Genomic DNA, 20,631 nt, shown 5'->3' with positions numbered 1-20,631 from the left:
ACAGTTTAGGAACAACTAAAAAACATGAAGAACAGCACAAGGTGTTGACCTGGCCTCCAAATTCACTAGATCCCAAACTGATCAAGTATCTGTGGGATGATCCACAGAGGCCCCGTCCCTCAACCCATAGGACCCAAAGGCCCCCACTAACAACATTCTGTTGCCAGACACCACAGGACACCCTAAGAAGGCCCATGTCCATTTTCTGATGAGTCACAACTGTTTTGGAGGCACAAGGGAGACCTACACAATATTAGGATGGTGATGTAATAATAATGTTATGTTATTATCAGTGTATTTCTTCATAGTCTTCATCACTTGTTGCTGGTGATATGAGAAGAGTAAAAAGTTCTGCTAATGTCAAACACTGCTGCTGGATCACATTAAAAGAACTTGAGTAGCAAGCAGAGAGCCTTTTATTGTGGAAAGCAGTCGTGGAAAAATGTGACTGGATGATTTCTATACACTTCTCAACACGAAACATGGAGGAGGTGCTCTTTACAACACTGTTGGAGATTTATTCAGAATTCAGGGCAACACTACATAGAGCTCTGTGAGGACAGTTTGCGAGCCTGAGTTGCATCCAACGACCTGGCCTCCACCGTTAGTTATTGACCTAAACCCAGCAGAGATGGTTTTGGATTAGTTGGGTTGCAGAGTAAAGGAAAAGCAACAGGTTCTCAGCGTACAGTATGTGGGAAGCAAATACAACACTGGCTTTCCCTTCTGTGTTCTACAAAATCCATACTATGCATTTTTATTGAAAAGTGAAAAATAAGTGTGCATGTCTGAACTTTCCAGTGGTACTGTATATGCCAAATGTTAGATGAAAGAGCAGAAGGCAGAGGATACAACAGAAACACCTTCTCATTTTCATCTTTATTAGACACAATCATCGACAACAACAACGACACATTTGAACACAACACATGTTTATATGGTGCACGCTAGATCCAATCTGCTCTGTTACATCAAGGGAAGCTCATTTACATGCAGTACATCACACACACACTGGCTTAAATATCTAGGTTACTGTAAACAATAAATACATACATACATATATAAAAATGAGTTAGAAGCATGATCATAGTTTGGAGATGTGTGGTCGCAGAATGAAAACTGAGGGACTTCATGAAGTGATCAGCTCCACATAAGAAAGACGGGAAAGGAGATCAATTTCAACATCTGCTGTTCTGGACATTTTCAGTTACGGAGACATTTCTTTTTTTTATTACCCTGTCTTTTTTCTCTTGTGGAAAACCCCAGGAGGTTTTTCAGACATTTTGGTTCACTACCTTTACCGCAGATCTTTTTTTTTTTTTCTTTTCTGGGTGGATGACCTGATCTTCCTCACTTGTTACTTACTCTTCAGTTTCCTCTCCACCTCCTTTATTTTCTCACCCTTCCTCCCCCGAGACGTGGCCAAAACATATTTTCGCAAACTGTTAAGAGTGGCGGAGGAAACTAAAGATTAAGATCTCAAAGCTGTCAGGACCTGCTCGGCTTGACGCGCGTGTGTGTGTGTGTTTCCAGAAATCCGTCAGAGGAGACGCTTTTTATTATTTATTTATTTTTGTTTTGGGGAGAGGGAGGGCGAGCAGGAAGAACTTGTGAAAAGCTTTGACACGCTCCGGTTTACAGGTGCGTAACGGTGTTAGAAGCTTTTTGACAGCACTAATGAAACTGGCAGGAGATGGGGAAAGGACAGGAAGGAGGGCAGAGAAGAGGAGGAAAGGAGTGGAAGTGAAGAGGGAGAAATGTATAAGCAAAGCGAGTGTGCCTGAAACTAAACTCATCTAACTTTTCAGCCACTAAGAATCACAAAAATTGTAACCCTATAAATCATTATACAGTATATATATATATATATAACTTTATATAATTCTCTCTCTTTGCATAAAACTCTACCACAACTAACATTTTAAAGCAAGAAGGTCCAGACCAATATTTAAGGTGATAATGTGCAAAACAAAGTGTCATCAACCATAAATAATGCTAAAAAGACATCTATAACTACACCTAACCGTGGTGTCTGGGTGTACTGACACCTTGGAGAACACTAATCCCACTGTAGGACAGCAAAATCAAGATATACAGCTCTTGTAATGTTACTGTTTAAACACATACTGTACACTATGACATTTGATAGCATTCCTCATAAGAAGTGACGGGTGTACTTAGCTCCAGACCAATAAGCTTTGTTCAACCCTCCGTTATTAATAAAGAATGACAGCAATGTTTATACAGCAAAAAATAAATCCTTCTCTTCTGGTATTTTAACAAATCTGATCTGATGATTCTTCTGGTTAAAACCAAAACAAAATCATTGTGGCTAAAAGAAATTCACTTATTGGAAGAACTAGTCAGTGCCAGACGGACAGTTACGCAAGCCACAAAATAATTACACCGAACAGCATCAACACTCAACTGTACAAGATTAGCAGACTACATACGTGGCGCAGCAGTTCTGATACACACATTGAATATGTACACGTTTAGACTGAGAAACGTTGTTCTAAAAGTCAGGTGGGGGAATGAGGAATGTAAGAGGAAAGCCGCAAGAAGGGACGCGGTTACATCGATCACTCAAATAGAAAGCGTCGTCATCTGCAAAGAAACGCACAATCGAGCAAAAAACTAAGACAGAAGAATTTCCTTCAAATGTATAAACCTCTAGGAAGGCTTTTACAGCACTAGAGGGAAAAATAAGAGGAATGATCTGCTAAAATAACCACTTGACAGTTGAAACTACCTCTAAACGTTTGCTAAAGAAAGTCAACGTAAAGAAATGGAAGACAAAAATGTAGAAAACAAATCAACATACAGTTCATATGTGACCAAAACACAATATGTTCTAGTTTGAGTCCTTTGATGGTTTATTTTAACAGATCAGTAGTGAGCACTGCTACACCACCAGCACCTAAAAAGTTTACTGGGATGGTGCTTTTAGGACCAGCAGTCCACCAGAGGTGAGAATGTGTATTTAACAGCGAAAAATACACTTGGGTGCTAACACATACACATGCATTTCAGTGTGAAGCTCCGAGACGATGGAAAAGCTTCCAAGGTGTCACAAAAGTAAAAGCAAGCGCCGCAGAACTCACTCACACACATTTATGCAGTTTGAAATGTGAAAAGCGTGTACCGGTCTGGGAGAGGTGGGAGTAAACCACGGCCTTCAACAGGCCAGCGTGGACAAACAGTCTCTTACAAATGAATCATTCCGACAACGAGACCGAAAAATTCATTTTAGAATCTCCTCCATAATATTACAGTCATGTTTTAATCAGTGTTTCTGCAAATTAAATTCAAAAACATCTACAATAAGTAAAAACGTTTAATATTAAGATGCCTAAAATAGGAACTAGAGAGTCAAAACCTAAGTTTAAATAAATGGAAACAGTTTGAAGATCTGTTACATACAGAAAAAAAAAGAAATGTTGTAAACAAGCCTCCTATCACAACCTATAATAATGTTTCCTCACACATAAAACACAAACAGTCCAAACCTGAACCGATGTTGGACTTTTCTGGTGCAGCTGCAGTTTGATACCTTCAGATTTTTCACATAAAATATGTTAAAAAAGAAAAAAAGAAAAAGAGTGAGTCTCAGTAAATAACACTTGAACGTGAAATATCAGCCTTGCTCCTGTTAATTCTCTTCTATGACTCCTTGTAAGACATTGCAGCTCAGAACACATGTTGGAAGCTAAAACTAAAGTAACCTCTGGGTGAAACCAGGCTGCAACTTCCCAGAATCCCCCCTCACAGCAAAACTCTAAAACACGGCCCAGGTCTGTCAGTTTAGACCATGAAGCGATGCTCCTTGCCATCGTGGGCCATCAGGATGACGTTGCGGTTGGAGGTCCAGATGAGGCGGGCGAGCTTGAGGTGATTCTGGGAGCCCGGGGACGCCGGCTGCACGGGGGGAACCTGGTATGTCTTGATGCAGCGGAGCTGAGGGGCCGAGTTCAACATCCCGATGCTGCCCAGCAGACTGGTGTTCATCTGAGGAGGACCGACAAAATATGAAAGGGCACATTCACACGATCAATCCTTGGCTAGTCAGTTTGTCACAGCCTGTAAAATGTCAAAATAAAGTCCAGAGTGACGTGAATCCACGCGTTCAATAGCTTTGGATTTAATACCATTCTCAGTCCAGCAAGCAATTTCCCTTGTGGTGGAATAAAGTCTTCCAGTTTCATGATTTGCTGCAAACAAATTCTGACTGGAATATCCTGAGCGCAGTGGAGTTGAATTAGTTTATGGCTCTGATTGGTTGGAGGACTCTCCAATTGTGTGCAGAGGTACTGTTTTCTGCATTCCAAACAGAGAGTTACCAGACTTTTAGTCTAATAAGAATTGAGTCAGATTTCAGGTAAGCACAGAGAAACTTCTCAACGGACAAACACTGCACCTATAGAACAATAGGGAAAATGAGCATAACATTTCTGACATGAGGAGTTGTCCACTGAATGTCGTTTCCAATTCGGTACTCTTATGAAGATTACTTTTTGTTAATTTGAATTATTTAAATTTTTTTGGGAAAAAAACAACAAATAATAGAAACTATAGCCTAAAACTCTGTGCTGAAGTCTCTAAAGACATGTGAGAAGAAATACCTATGGATTAACCTGCAAACCTTAAAGACAGGGCCTGAAACTGGAAACAGCTACACAAAATGTGTGTGTGTGTGTAGGAAAAACACAGCGGGTAGAAACTCTATCGTTTCCTGAGACAACCGTGCCCCTCCCTCTAACACACACCGACAGAGTGTCTGCCAGCTCATTACCACAGCAGCCGTCTTGCCGGCGCGCTAGCAGTGGTTTATGCTTACAGTAATGCCATTAGTATGTGTGTGTGTGTCCACAGACAGTCATGTCAGAGGTCGTAAAGACCTTTCACTCAAAATAACAGTTCTGGGAAGAAGGTAAGAAGTGTGTGTCCATCTGTGTGTGTGTCGTAGTTTTGGATGCGATCGACCACCTAACTTTGTGTTATTGTTTTTTTTTTTTCAGTGCTACTCGTAGGTCTTCTTATTTAAATGTAATGTATTTAGTTTGTGAATGTACAGTATAGTGAAGAAAGATGAGAATATAATGTAATACATACAAGTAGAATGTATAGACCACTGTATATGGTTCACACTGTATATAGTGGTTATATAGTACATACAGTATAATTGCAGCATATCTGCTATTTTCTGCTGTAGAAAGGTATCTAACACATACATAGCAAGGACAGAGTCTACAAGATAAGACCTTTCTAACAACCAAATCCCCAAATCACATATTTACTTGTTAAAAAGGTTGAATGATGAGTTAGTTTGGACTCAGCTCCAGTGTAAACAGTAAGCAGGTAGTCATCTTAAGGCTGTGACACACTCAAATCTACAAAAGTTGCTGGAATTTAATTTCAGGCAATCATATAAATCCACCTGTGTTTACTTTTAAAGGAGAAGGCCTAAATATATTGACTTCAAGGGTATGTATTTGTATTTCTGTGTGCCTCTTACCTGCCAAAAGGAGATGTGGCTGTCAGCGTTGGAGTAGGTGGCCAGGTAACGGCCATCGGGGGCAAATGACACCGCCGTGATAGGGCCCTTGTGACCATGGATGTTCTATAGAGAGAACGAGATGGAGGATCTTTTAAAGCATGTGAAAACAACTGTAAAGCAATGAAGGAGGAACTTTTGGAGAAGATGAACCCTACTGAAAAAATCAAAACTCCACAAACGTCTATGGACAAGTCCTTCAGCATAAACTGTTTTTGCATTATACCGTTTAAAAAGGAAAAAGCTCAGAAATTGGAAATAAGAAAAGAAGACTGAAAGTTAAAGGAAAAAGCAAACAACTGTCACCTCTTACATCCTACTACTACTATATTTAGTATAACTACTAAATAATAAACTTGTGATTTAAAATAAAATGACTTTTTGACTTGTTGAAAATGGTTAAACAATTTATTGAGTTTATCTGGGAGCTGTGAGTGGTGTGTTGGTGCGATGGTGAAGGCTGTAGATGTCAATTAGGAAATGAAACCATAAAGCTTGAGTTATCCTCCAAAACAATATATTAATGAAATAATATTGACAGATACAGCAATCAACCGAGCTTTACAAAAACATTTAGAGTAGAACTAAATATGGCTAAAACAAGGTATGAAAACCAAATCGATGGTAGAGAAATGTCACAGAGATATTATTTGAAACAGTTTAGTGAGAACAAGAATGTTAAACACTATCAAATACCTTCTATGTAAAGTCAGTCAGCTAGTGCACTGTACTGTAATACAACACTAATACTGTATATATCTGCTCTAACCATTACCTAAAAGAGGCTAAAAAACCGTTAAGGCTGATGTCAAATTCTGATCCTAACATCTGCAGCGTCAGCAGATAATCAGACCAACCTTTAACTATTCTTCACCTTCAATTTTTGGGAAGCATGTGCCTGCTGCAGCCTCAGGTTTCTGTTCTTGGCTGAGAGTGAACCCTAAGATATCAGCATATCCAAAAAACGTTTAAGAAAAGCAACTGGACTTGTAGTTTTTTGAAGATGTTTCTCCATTCATCCGCGTAGCTTCTTCAATTCTAAGGGACTGATGGGGAGTTGAGTTCAAATAGGAACATCTGTGAGTGAAACCCATCAGAAACTTGACTTGTTTCTTTTAACGACCAGAAACTGGCACGACTAGCACCTATTAACGGCTAGATACTTACCTGCCATTGATGAGCGGTGAAACGTCTTCAAGAAGCTCTACAAGGCCAGTTTCTTAAATGTTTTTTGGATATACCATGACCAGGATGACTGAGAACCTTCAGGATATCAGCAGTTTTCAGCAGAGATACCCAAATAAAGCCACGCTCAAAGTCATCAGAACTTCTTCCTCATTCTGGTGTTTGATGAGAACATTAACTCAAGTCCACGATTTGAATGCTATACACTGAACTGCTGCAATATGACTGGCTGATTGATCAGATATTTGCTTCAATAAGCACATATAAAAGTATTCTTAATAAAATGCTTTGTGAATGTCTACTACTTATCAGCTAGTAAGTTTGATACCACTCCCTAGGAGTAGCTGGCTAGCTATTGGTTAGTCTAATTGATGAGTTAGTTGAATTGTGAATGTCATTGTTAAGTTATTAAATCTCTACTAAGTACAATGGGTACAATGGTAAAATTTCAAAACATTGATGCAAAAATTCTTCAATCTAACAAAACTGGCATAAATACTGAAAATTTCCATTAGAGAAAATCCCAAAAAATTCCAAACTCGAATTCTCTAAACAGAGACACAACAGCAAGCATGCTTTGTAAAAATGAAAGGGCCAACAAAAGCCGTGCATGAGCATCTCAACATCTCAGAAGACCTGTGGGCTTTCCAAACTCGAAACAACAAGACATCACAGTCAATATCTGGACTACTGGTGATGGTGATAAACTGCAGTAATAGCTGAAGGCTCAGAGCCACGCTTAAAAAACACAACTGTGTTCTGTTATGAAGTCCAGATAAAAACTAATTTTGGTCTGTAGAAATCTCCTCGTGGCGCTTCAGATAAATGCGTCGCGTCACCCACATTTTCCTTGATAGTAACTGTTTGGTTTGGGGATGAGATAATTCCATCAGGTGAGAGGCTGCCTCTGGTCCGACAGATGCTGCCATGCGCCTCCAGAACTCAGGGGACAAAATAAGGCGCTGCTACGCCGTATGTAACACAATAAAATGCCCGACCAGATGCAGGGCGTCTAACGCAATAAACGCCCTCCCAGAAATCCCGGCCCTGGCCCCGCCTCTGCCTGCGACTGAGATTACAAACTCTAACCTCGAGATGAGATTAATACACGTCGCCTTGGGCACCTAGACCCTAAAATAATAACCCGTCTGTGATGATTAAAGCTGAAGAAACAATAATAATAATAACACAATGAAATGAAAATCTCATCTTTTTAATTCGTTCTCTTCCTCCTCCTTTTAGGGGAAATCCTATTAGACTCCAGCAGTGTTGGCTGAGAGACAAGCTGAATTATTTTGATATATTTCTACTCTCTTTGGATAGATACAAAATCTTATTTCCAATCACAGCTGTTGTTAAAGAAAAAATGATTGAAAGGCAGAAAGAATGGATACAGTTTGTCAGTAAACGTCATCTCAAGAATACTCAATGAGAAGCCAATAAGGATGAAACAACACACAGCATACAATTTCTAAGAAAAAGGTACCTGCTAATCTAGAAATGTGTATTTGTTCCATTCCTTTGGCAGTTGAATTTCATCTCATCTTCACCACAACAGCATGGTAAAGCAACTGCATCACTGTAGAAGCTCCACACAACCTCTCCATCACCCCTCTCCCTAAGTCGGCCTCTATCCCTTTCACCTGAAGAGAACCTACCGTCCTTTTCCAAGAGAAAACCACCGCCTCACATTTGGATCGACATCCCAACCACACTGCACTTGCCCGCACATCATTCAAGCGCCGGAAGCCGTCCCGTGATGGTGCCAGAAGGACAACAGCAGCCATAAAAAGCAGAGATTTGAGATTTAATCTCCCAATCTCCAGTCTGCGAAGGCCTTCCTCACCATGGCAACACATTTAAATCTTGTCCACAACAATCACAAACAGGAGTGGCGACAAGGCGTCCAACGCCCACACTGAACAGGTCCGACTTTATATCTGTCAGTTGGCAGCACTATGTGAAGCTCAGAACTTGGCAATCAAACTATTATAATGTGGTGAATAGATACAAGTCTAAATGCCTTGAATAAATCCATTAACCAATCATTTGTTTCAAAATAAACATTTAAATGCTCCCAGAGCACAACATGGTTAAAGAGAGAATAAAAAGAAATAAAAACCCTTAATGTACTGTAGAGAGAAACAAGCAGAGTACAACTGTTTAATGTGCATTAAACATTGATGCTTTCATATATATTATGATCAGTGTGTGTGTGTGTGTTTGTGTCACAGTGGACTGCCTACCAAATCAATCAGCCTATCAGAGAGCAGTGAAGCACACTGAAACCATTTACAGCACTCTGTACTTCAATACACCTGATGCCTAGGGACACAACTGGGTGTGTGGGTTTGTGCGTGTTTGTGTGTGGGTGTGTCAGAGACAAAGATGCTTCATCCCGTTTCATTTGTCTATTCCCTCTGATTTAGACCGGTAGTCCTTAAACCTACCATCACGTGTGAAGGAATATTATGCAACAAAGCAAAAAATGCAGATACGGTAAATACCACAGCAGGTAGCTATAACTATAGACTATAGATATTATTGCATTAGTGAATTTGCAACTGTCTACTGTAAACGGATGTATATGTGGATATGGCTAACCTTTAGCTGAATTTTACATGTGTTCATAAATTTGATTCATTTTGTACTGTGAGAAAGGTGGGTGTCAAGCCATAGTCTTGCTCTACAACTTTTTGTTCAGTCCATTTTAACTTATTACCACTGTGTTTGTTGATTTTACTACAGAATGCTATACCACTAACATCTGGTGCAGACAATTTGTCGGTTGACTGTAATAGTGAATGCCAACAGAGCCAAGAACTGAGTAGAGATCCAGCGACAGTCAGAAACGGCGGAAAAATAATATTTGTTTCAGTGCTGACAATGCTAACAACTGGGTATAAAATCATTTATTATATGAGTTTATTCAAAACCCCCTAAATCCCCTCTGCATTCAGGTTAAAGCTAGCTGCACTGGTGGCTTGCAATGGGATATACAGCAGGAGATGCAAACTCTCAGGCAGAGCTACATGTTTCCTCCGGTTCCACAAAGAAACAGATGCAGAGAGAAAGATCAGTCAAATTGTTTCTTTGTGTTCAATTAGTAGACTCAGTAGAGTCTGTTAAAGAAGCAAAGCAAGCAGCTGGATGCGCGCACACACGCGCTCACACAATCACAGAGTAATGCTGCTGACAAAGGGCTGTTCACAGAGGCTGATCAAAGCTGTGGCAGATGGTCATGCAGGGACTAGCTAGCTATGGTTGGACACACACACACACGGATTATGAACAAAAACTGGCTCTACTCTCCTCCTTCCTCTTCTACATGCTTTAATGCATCTTCCTCCTTAAAGCATTCTCTCCTCTTTTTGTTCTGATCTTCTTCCTCCTTCTTTCGCCTCATCTCCTTTTAATATACCGGCCTAAGCAAGTCAAACCAATTACTTAGCATTTCTCAATTCCCATATCTGAGTAAAAAACCCTGCTTTGAACTGCACACACACTAATTGTAATGTATGATATCACATAGAATCACAGAAAGGTAGAAACATCTTTTCTTAAATTTCCACAGAGCAATAAATGTGCCACAGTCGAGGCAAGGCTCATTACACAGATTTGACACTGACCCTTAACAAATTGCTTTGAAATATTTTTTACCCAAGGTTTATGTTACTCAAGAGTTTGAGAAGTTTCTAAGATGCTTGCATGGCTAAGGTCCCATTCAGACTTTGCATTAACCTCTCACCAGGGCAATCTGATCACAAGTGGACGAGTCATGACGTGGGGAAATGATTTATATTGTGGAACAAGCTGTGAACTCTCTCTCCCTCTCTCTGTCTCTCACTGAAAGCACATGCTATTATTTATTTATTTATTCATCTCCACCCTAATGTTCTTTTATTTTGTTATTTCTTGTTTAGATAACAGTTACAAAGACATAATACTTTAAAAGGGTCTCATTAGTTATGAATGGTGCTTTATCTTTTCGTATATAATAGTGGTTCTGTTCTTTTTTTTTGGGGGGGGGGTGAATGAATGAGGCAAAACTCCTGCAGAGTAGGCAGCCTTTAATGTGATCCAAGCTGGCCACTTGCGATTGGAATGCCCAGGACAGATGTCAATAGTCTCACCAGGGCCTAAATGTGAAACAGTGATCGGCTATGCATAACCAGATAGTAGCAGTATAACAGTGGTATATTTGGGTGCTGTGAGATGTCAGTTAAAATCTGTTAAAAAATATGGCACCCTACATACTATTTGTTTTTTAACATAACGGGTAGACTTTACAGAATATTAATCAATAAGATTAATCAGAACTAATACAATCTTATAGATTTTGAACTCTGTTATTAAAGACAAGAGATTTCTGTTACACTTGAAATGGAACACTTCCAGCAGACACACACAGTTCCTGCAGAACCATTATCTATTAAGTGTTAATTACTGCAAATAAAACACTTGTGTTACTCCCACCTTTACACCATGCACACAAACACACAAACACCTAAACACACATATGTGCTTGCTCACAAGCAAACTAGATGTTGGGTGAACAAGGCCACGCCGTTATCAGATATAAATTACCCCCCATCCACAAGACTAGACTGCTCAGGTTACTGCAAATCAATACACAGCAAATTACCAACACACACACACACACACACACAGGAAATACACACAAACACATATACCTCGCCATCTCACACACAATCAAACACAGATGTGGGCTAAGACAAAAACATGATTAAGAGAGCCATCGCTTCATCATTAATCAATTACAGAGAAGGAAAATAGTCGAAGCAACAAAACTCCTCTCCTCCTTTCCTCTTTCTTTTCTCCTCCCCTCTCATTTAGCCATATTTACACCCACTGTTTTGAGCTCCTCCTCTTGCTTCCTCTCATCTCTTCTTCTACACTCTTCTCATTGCTGTGTCCTTTTGTGGAAGGACGGAAATTCGTGGAAAGAACCAAGGGAAGTGAAAATGGATCACCAAATGCATTAATAGATGATCGGTTCAGTGATGGATGGAGGGATGACATAACAAAAAAGGAGGTGAATACTGTATATACAGTACCATATGGAAGATTCAATGTTAAAAATGGGTGGATAAATATCTGTACGGATGGTTGGATGGAGGATGAGTTGATTCATGTATGAGTAGAGATGATAGAGTGGAGGATAGACAAAAAGACTGTGGAATGAAAAGATGGATGGATGGATATAGTGAATAGACAGAAGCAGGTGAAAAACTGACTTTACTCATATTTATCCCAAACTGTTGCGATCGAATGACAGTGCTGTTGGGATGAGAGGCGAGGAATGTACCTGGCATTTCCCAGTACGAACGTCGTAGAGGGCCACTGAACCCTGGCGAGCTCCGACTGCAATGCGGTGACTGCGGTCACAGTAACCAACCATGTAAAACCTGGACAGGTGGACAACAAGCAAACATTAATATTCAGCTGTGCAGAGCTTCGCTGTTTGGCAAATAATTTCACAAGGGAAAGAATGAACAAATGGGGTTAATATTAAACAAAGCCACAAAAAACTATTGTATAGTCTGGCTGTAGATATAAACTGACATCTTTAAATGCACAGATGAATTCTATTCATTCTAAGTACACAGCAACACGCCTGATGCAAATATTTGAAATTTAGAAATTTCATCTTGAACAAAATTAGAATTTGTATACATGAAAAGACCAAAGTAGCTAAAGGAGGTTTATGCCAATATACTCTGAACAGACAGGCAGTGAAGAATGACAAAAAAGACATCATTGCATATTAATATATTCACAAACACTCCCACAGAGCTTGCGGAGGCTGCTATCCGTCACCTGTGAGTTGACCTCTGATCTTTAATGTTGGCACACAGTTAGTCATGGACCTCAATGGACCTTAAAAGGAAATAGCGCGGGGTGCTTGTTGCTTGTTGCCACACACATGCACACTTACTTGCAAATAGCCGGGAAACATTCCTGCAGTCCCTTCTTCTTCACCAGAGAACCTTCAATGCAGTACATGATGATATCCATCACCTGAAATAGAAGAGAAGGAGCAGACTTTTTTATTGTAGCTATGGAAAAAGAAAACACCGTGGCGTTGTAACCTTGGTAAAAAACCAAACATGCAAGTCTCCTTCTCCTTTAGCAGGATTGTGGTACAAGTTATTGTTGAACATGCTTTTACTGTGGCATTTTTAATAACAAATATAACATCTTGTGTCATTTTGTTTACTTCAACCAGCAGGTCCACGACATCTCCAGGCATCTTCTCTATCAGGATGTCAATCACTCGCAGGATCTCAGTCTTGGCCCTGGCCAGCGTGGTGGTGTGAACATTCTGCTGCGACTGAGAGTTAGCCTGAGCTGCGTTGTACCGATGAACCTGGAAAGGAATGAAAGATACAAATCTGTTATTACTAGGGGAGGAACTTAATTTATGTGTATGAAAGGCACAACACAAAACCGCTGAAACCATTAGTTTTTATAGTGTGTATGTCTAGCAATATGTCTGGCAGGGCACAGAAAAACACAGAATATATATAAAAATATGTCAGAAGTGTTAGCTGAGGACCCTTTGATGCTGCCGTCTTGAGGTTGGTGAAGATAATTTGAACGCTTCTATCTCACCTCTCTTGCAATGGTTGTGATGAAGGCAGGCGGCCGGGCAGTAGCAATAAGAGAGAGGGCATGCCGGGCCGAGCGAGCGGAATCTGCAGGCGGGTTGAGGGGCAAACCCATCGTAATACTGAGGAGAGACAGAGGGAAAGAGGTTACATTCAAATGCTCCTAAATTGTAAACATAAAAACAGACAGAAGCAGATGATAGATTTTTTTTGGTCTTTCACAGGTCTGTGAAAGAAAAGATCACTAGGGAAGGGATAAGAGAGTTCAAGATCTATGGTTCTTGAATCAGATGATGAAAAAAAAACAGTGTTAGTCACTTGTTATTATTAATCTTGACCATTTGAAACTATAGAGTCTTACACAACCCTCTTTGTAAATAGTACATTTACTGTACTCTGTTGAGTATTTGTGGGAGCAGGGTGGTCTATATACTGTAAATTTAAGTCCACTGAAACCAAAAAGTGTGTGTTCGTGATAAATAAAGATCATGCAGTGTGACTGTTTGATGTGTTTTCAAAGGTTTTTGAACTACAATCGGGCTTTCTAGCACAAAGCAATACAATGTATCAGAGTTTGGTAATGCACTCAATATTTTCAGTGGGACGTATTCAGTGTTGGTTTGAGGCTTTTCACGAGATTTGCTAACAATAAAAAAAAAATATACACCATTACCAGGCACATCTTTTAAAGAGAGATTAAAAAGACTAAAGAGATACTCTTAAATAAACCGCTTTAGGAAGAGCGGAAGAAAACGAGATAAATCTGAGAAAAGCGGCAGAGAGATTGAGTCTTACTAATATATGGAGTGAAGAGATTAGCGGGCAGCTTATAATGTCAAGGCCGAGTCAATGGGAGCTATTCACCAGGCGACAGCATAATGGACTCCCACAATGCAACAGGAATTAGACACACATGCACCCTAACAGCTGGCCACACACCCCTCCGAGTGTGAGTGTGTGTGTGTAAGAGAGAGACAGAGAAAGACCAAGAGGGCGAGCTAGGCCACCTTGTTAACAAATGACTCTGGGGAGAGAAAGAGAGAGAGGGGGAGTGATGGGTGGACGGACGACTGAGCTGTACGATTCATCTCCTCTGATTACACATCACAGCTACAGATCCCGTAATTAATGCTGGTAATATATTGGCAATATATCACCAATATTGAAATGTTTAATTTCATTTAGAGAGGTGGCTGTAATTGGAAACAGTCACAATGTTGATATAAGGCAGCGGGAGTGCAAGGAGCTAATTGTACTGAGCCCCACTGAGGTTAATAACCTACGTTTAGAACATGTAATGAAATAATCTGGATTATCATTAGAGTCACAGGAGAAGTGACACGGTCATAAAACATGAATTGAAGTTAAAACTATGAATCAAACGTGTGTGCCAGGCCTGATCAGGAGTATTCAGACATTGTATTACAGTTTATTAATTTTTTTATTTTTTTTTAGTCTGACCAACAATACAAAGAGATCCAGACACAATTAAAATTTAAAATTAGTCATGATTCCTTCAAAAATAAAAAACAAACTAAAGCTGTATTTAAGTGGCTGCACTGAAATGAACCACGACTGATACTATTCAGCTGTGGTGAACTTTCCGTGCTGTACAGGCAGGGTTCAGTGTGTGAACCTGGCAACATGACTGCATTCACAGCCAATATCACGCTGACATTATCCAGTCAATACTGAGTCACACACATACACACACAGTGAGGACTGGAGGTATTGATTTTTGTGTGTGAGGGAGGAGTGAATAACCTCAGTTACATGATGAGAGTCACTGCTGCAAGAAACCAAGACCTTGTGTATATGGCTGACTGTTTAGGGACTGACAGACCTACCGACTGGTTTTCTCACTGAGTTGAAGATGGGGTAACTGAATGGTTTGCTGACTGGTTTGGCACATTTATTTGAGGCTAGTGTCACCCTTTTAGGGGAAACACCGAAATGACACACAGAAAAAATAATCCCCTGTCCATATGCATGCTCATTTCAATATGCAATTTGTACTCCTGAAAAGAAAAACTGCTTACCAAAGCTGGCTAAAGCCAAACCCAGGTCAAGTAGAGGGTTGACCATGCTTGACTGACTAACTCTAAATGGGCTGACTAATAACTGGTTTGCTTGCTGACTGAGTAAACACACGGCTTAAGGCTCATTTAGAGTACTGTGGGAGGTAGACGGCGTAGCCTACGCACGTAGCCTACGCTATGAGCCATTTATACTTGCGCACTCGTCAGTCTGACTCGCTCTGTAAAAACACCACCCAAACGCTAGTCGATGCTGTGTCCTTTTTGCCAGTTGGGAACTTTTGCAGAAATTTCATAGAAGATGAGTCATAAAAATGTCTGTAACTCCGAACCTCCTCAGAAAAAAAAAAGAGTGAGTTAAGTCAATACTGTTCTGAAAAAGTACTTAAAGTGGCAGTTTAACTTTAGGTTTGTTCAGTTTTGGCCAGGGATATTTTCTTTCTGTTTCTACTGTTTTGAATTGAAATGCATTTTCCCAGACATTAAAAGAGCTTGAGTTTACAGTATTCAGGTCTGTGTCTATTATTTGATTCAGTTGACCACTAAAGTCCATTTATAATAAAAAAATGTTGCTTTTTGGGGCAAATGTTATGTGATTAAAATGTGATTAATCAAGGTTAATTCATTACAAAGCCTCTAATTAATTAGATTATTATTATTTTTTTTAATTGAGTCCCACCCCTTATTTCAATGCAAGGTGTGGACAAACATACTCAGAGCAGCCCTCTTGTGATCCAATCACCGAGGACACATGATATCTGGTCTTTAACAGTCTCATTGGGTACCTTTTTAACTGGCTTGTTCAGTCTGTAGCTTGCTGATTGGTAGCGTCGCTATTGGCTGATATATGGCTGACTGATTTTATGAAACGCTTCACTAGTTGGTTTAGTTATAGACTGAATGCTTCCTCATAAATCCATTTACTGTTTTTTTGACTGGCGAGCTAAAATATTGATACACCAGCTCGTTGACTGACTAATTATAGGACAGGCAGATTTATTTTTTTGTGATTGTTAAATAAAACTGATAACTGCTTATTGAACATCAGAAAAAGACTCAAAGAGACACCATTTAAGCTCTCTCACTCTCTCTCTCTCTCTCTCTCACACACACACACACACACACACACACACACACACACACAAACTCACAAATAAAAACAGATCAGCATGTTTTTTTCTGAGAAGTGACCTGCAGCTCTGTGATTATTGTTTTCTTGTGCTGAGCATCCTGCAGGGTTCAGAAGTCAACGTATATGGTGGCCACACTACGTACTTATCGCTGCATGACATACAGAAGACCAAAACATTCATTTCACTCTGCATGACAAATGCGTTCTGTTTTTCAACCCATATATATATATACAGAATAAACACAACATCCAGAGGTATAGTTATCCCTGCAAGTCATACACACAATACATTCTCTAGAACAGACATAAGCACAAATTGAAACAAGCATTATCTCTGCGGTGATGTCTGCAAACAAACCTCACTCTGATCTGATGAGAGCAGGAAGGAAATTTAAAAGTACAGTTTAAAGTACTCTTCTAACAAGTGCAAGTTCCTTGTGCTATGCGTCTTGATTATTTAAATTCTTATTTAAAAAAAAATATATGATAAAATAGCCATGTGGTTTAGCCCAATTTATAAGTTTGAACCATATGTTGAAATAGTGAAAGAAAGAGAACACAAGTGAAAATTCAAATCTATTGGTAGCTGTCAACAGTTCATGAAATGCGTATGCAGTTTGGAAAATATACATATTTCTTTCTCTCTAGGAACGTGGATATTAATCATATCTCTCTTTTCAGAGCTGATGTCGGGATATGATAAGCCTAGCATAAGATGGGAAACAGCCAGCCTGACTCTGACCAAAGATACACCCACGGAACCTTTTAGGTCAGGATGAATATAATGTTATTTTTTTAATCTGTACACACACACACACAAAACATGTAAATAAGTTCTGGTTTAACATGTACAAGCATAGACTGTATAAAGATGGACTGAACTGCTCCTCAAAAGTGAAGCCAAAGCAAGTAGAGCTCCCCCTGGTGTCTGGCTGCAGTGTAGGTCATAAGCTCCACCTCCTAGTGGATGGGACTTGGGTCAAACCAAAAAACTAAAGAACATGTCAAATATTATTTTTTTTTCTCACTATTAATTAAACGGTCTGGAGGAAGTGTGGGTTTGTCATCAAGATGGCGCCAGTAAACTAGCGTCAGTTTGGCCAGCGTTGTCTGGTTTCATGAGACAGACAAGAAGACCTGCCATCATAATAGCAAACACAATTATAATTACATATTTTCTTTCAGGTTTATGTCTGAAAGGGGCTGCTTAAAAAAAGGTGAGTTTCAGGTGTAACACACACACATACAGGCTGTTGAAGGAGTTTTTTTTTTTCAAGCTTGTGTATCTAAAAGCATAAAACACGTGTGAGAGTCTTCTATACCAGGAGCTTTTTCCAATCTCTGCCTATTGAAGAGGGATTATCACACAGCTCGGCAAGGAGTATATTGACAACTGGTTGGGTGCATCAGGGACAAAAAGCCTCACTGCAAGTCAGCTGCATGGAAATCCATCCTCTGTGCGTGTGTGTGTGCATGCACACTCTTTTAGGCACATCCAGCTCTGCACATTCTCTTTCTCTTTCCACCGAGTAAACTGCCTGAGCGTAGGAATACTGAAGCGGACTGTGTGAATGTGTGTATTATACCACAGTGATGTGATTACTGTGTGTCTCATTGATCAGCCCTCGTGCTGTTTACTTCAACAACACCAGGAGGCAACAACACGCACCTGCAGACACCACATTATTAATTATACATGGTCATGAACTCTGTGTGTGTGTGTGTTAGGTTTTAGCATTTACTCAACATCACCAAGTCACTGGGGACACAAAATTGAAAGTATTAAGAAAACTAGAAGTATTAAGGAGATCAAACAAATGATGTTGCTGCAGTTCAACTACTACTAATGCTTCTATAATAATGCTAATATAGATGCTGCTGCTTTAATTATTTCACAGCTAAAATGCATTTCCAGAAGATGATCTGTTAAAGGGGATCTCATTTTCAGTTCTATATTTTTATTCTAGGACGAAAGAGAAGATGCGCAAGATTATCAGTTAGAAAAAATCCATATTCATCTCAGTTCTGCAATATTCGCTCCAAGCAGATGATCATATAAATAAATGTGAGACGAGCAGATGTAGGAAAGTAGTATTCAACAAAAAGATATTGGGAACAGAGTTCAGAGCAGTTGGAAAGCTGAGCTTTTGACTCATAGTGATTACTTTTATATACTTTTATCTGAAACCTTTTAAAGGAACATCTAACATTGTAACATTTTATCTATAACAGGCACCCTTCCACCACTTTCTGGACACATTCACACCACAATTTTCCATCCGTAAAACATGTCATGCAGACCCACAAATCTACAGCTCTTTGAACATCCAGAAGAGAAGTTGCAGTCCAGAAATGTCTCGAACACAGCAAAATAAGAAAATACAGTCAGGGGGTCTGGGACTCTGCAGATAAACCCGCTATTAGCACTATTTTCTATCAGTCTATGCATCGTTTTATGTAAAAATGCTGAATATTATCCTTTTAAATCCTTCCTATTCTACTAAAATTTATTCCAATTCAATTGTTTCTCTTCTACAGACACACACACAGCGGCAGCAGACATATCTATACTCATTTAACCAGACTGGCCTAGCTCGAGTTTCAGCCTTAATAGGATCAACTAATATTGGCCAGTTAGATTTCAGCAGGGAGGAAGACACACACCCACACAGACATGCAGTCCTTTGAACCATACATGAGAAGATGCCACTGAATTAGCCTCTCTATGTGACCCATGGCCTTTGCTTGTACAAAAAAAAAAAGAAGGTGCTTCAACCACAAGCTCACTGTGATTGTATAAAGGCCGCCACGACCTCTGACCTCTGCTGGTAGTAATGTTGATAGTCCAGCTATATTTCACTATGAAGCTACAACTGCAACACGGTTTTGCTGCGTCCTCTGCTGAGCTTCATTCTCCACCGGGAGGAAATCTTATTAAACTCTAAAGGGCTTATCTTCTGAGGAGTTGGAAACTGCTAGACAATACCCCCACTAGTCTTCTGGATGGACAGTTTTAAGCACCACTGCTGGTGGGGGGAAACAATGAATAAATAGATAAATAAAAAGGAGCTGGAACACAGACAAACACATATGCACACAGAGAGAGGAGTCTCATGTCAGAACAACACAGACATTGTTACATCATCATAATGTCCTGCAATCAGATTACAGTCTGCCTTCCATAACTCATTGTGCTCGCTCTATAATGCTTTTGTGTTTGAGCGTGGTCTTGTTTTTGTTAAGTTGTGGGGGCCAATTTTTCATAGAACACAGCCATTTTGACATTTTTGAGGGTTAAAACCTGCCAAGACTCGGTTTTAGGGCAAAGGCACTTAGATGGCTGTGGTAAGGTGCTAGGGAATGCATTATGTCAGTGGAAGGTCCTCACGAAAACAGAAACACGAGTCAGTGTGTGTGTATGAGAGTGTGTTTGTGTGTATTCGCGGATGTGTACGACGCATTCGCTGAAGTGTCCGGCATGGGTTGAACAAAACACTGAACCCTGAGTTGTTCCCAGTGTCTGGCACTGGTGTGTTAATGTGTGTGTGCTTGTGTGAATGAGTGGGTAAACGTGTTATTACTGTGACTGTAAAACGTTTTGAGTACTAATAGGTAGAAAAGTCCATTTACCATACATATAGGTCTGTGTACTCTAGAATCTGGGACGGAATGGCTGAACAAAGAGGCAGAAACAATATATTCACCAATCAGTTCCTAAATAGGAACTGAGAACACTCAAAGATTGATCTGTCCCGGTATCTTTTTGTTCAGTCAATCAAGTCAAAGTACTTGAGGAACTAAAACGATCTAAAAACAATTCTGGAGTCCAACGGTTGAGCTGGGAGTTTTCTGTGGCCATGTTAACAACTGGCACTGAACTACGTCCTGGAAGATCTGATCAAGTGGCAGCTGCTTTGAGGACACATTGAGATCAGATTGCTCAGACCAGTTTAGACAATTTAGCAGCTTCAGTCGACCCAACAATTTTAGAAATTGAGTATGACCAAGTACAGAGTAAACACATGTCAAACCCCAGAGTTTTGGTAGCAGGGGAGTATTACAAATTATCTCAAACAAAAAGGTGGCTCTGTG

At 39.9% G+C, this 20,631-nt stretch overlaps 1 protein-coding gene across 2 annotated transcripts in view; it reads right to left on the bottom strand.

Moving 5' to 3' along the window:
* Positions 1-395: 395 nt before the first annotated feature.
* wdr7 (WD repeat domain 7) overlaps positions 396-20,631 on the bottom strand; it is a 106,438-nt gene continuing 86,202 nt past the window's right edge. Inside the window, exons 25-30 of one of the 2 annotated variants that reach the window (XM_084572726.1) lie at positions 13,376-13,493; positions 12,981-13,130; positions 12,699-12,781; positions 12,069-12,168; positions 5,516-5,620; positions 396-4,008 (exon numbers count right to left, since the gene is read on the bottom strand). In XM_084572726.1, coding sequence (XP_084428852.1) covers positions 3,805-4,008; positions 5,516-5,620; positions 12,069-12,168; positions 12,699-12,781; positions 12,981-13,130; positions 13,376-13,493 — 760 coding nt within the window. In that variant the 3' untranslated portion in view covers positions 396-3,804. Of the gene's footprint in view, positions 4,009-5,515; positions 5,621-11,817; positions 11,935-12,068; positions 12,169-12,698; positions 12,782-12,980; positions 13,131-13,375; positions 13,494-20,631 lie in introns of those variants that run through there. The other variant, XM_084572727.1, reaches the window with a different exon arrangement.

This window comes from Chelon labrosus, assembly GCF_963514085.1.
Source record: "Chelon labrosus genome assembly, chromosome: 22".
NCBI lineage: Eukaryota > Metazoa > Chordata > Actinopteri > Mugiliformes > Mugilidae > Chelon > Chelon labrosus.
Note: the sequence above shows the minus strand (reverse complement) of the source record. Positions and strands in the feature narration are given on the sequence as shown.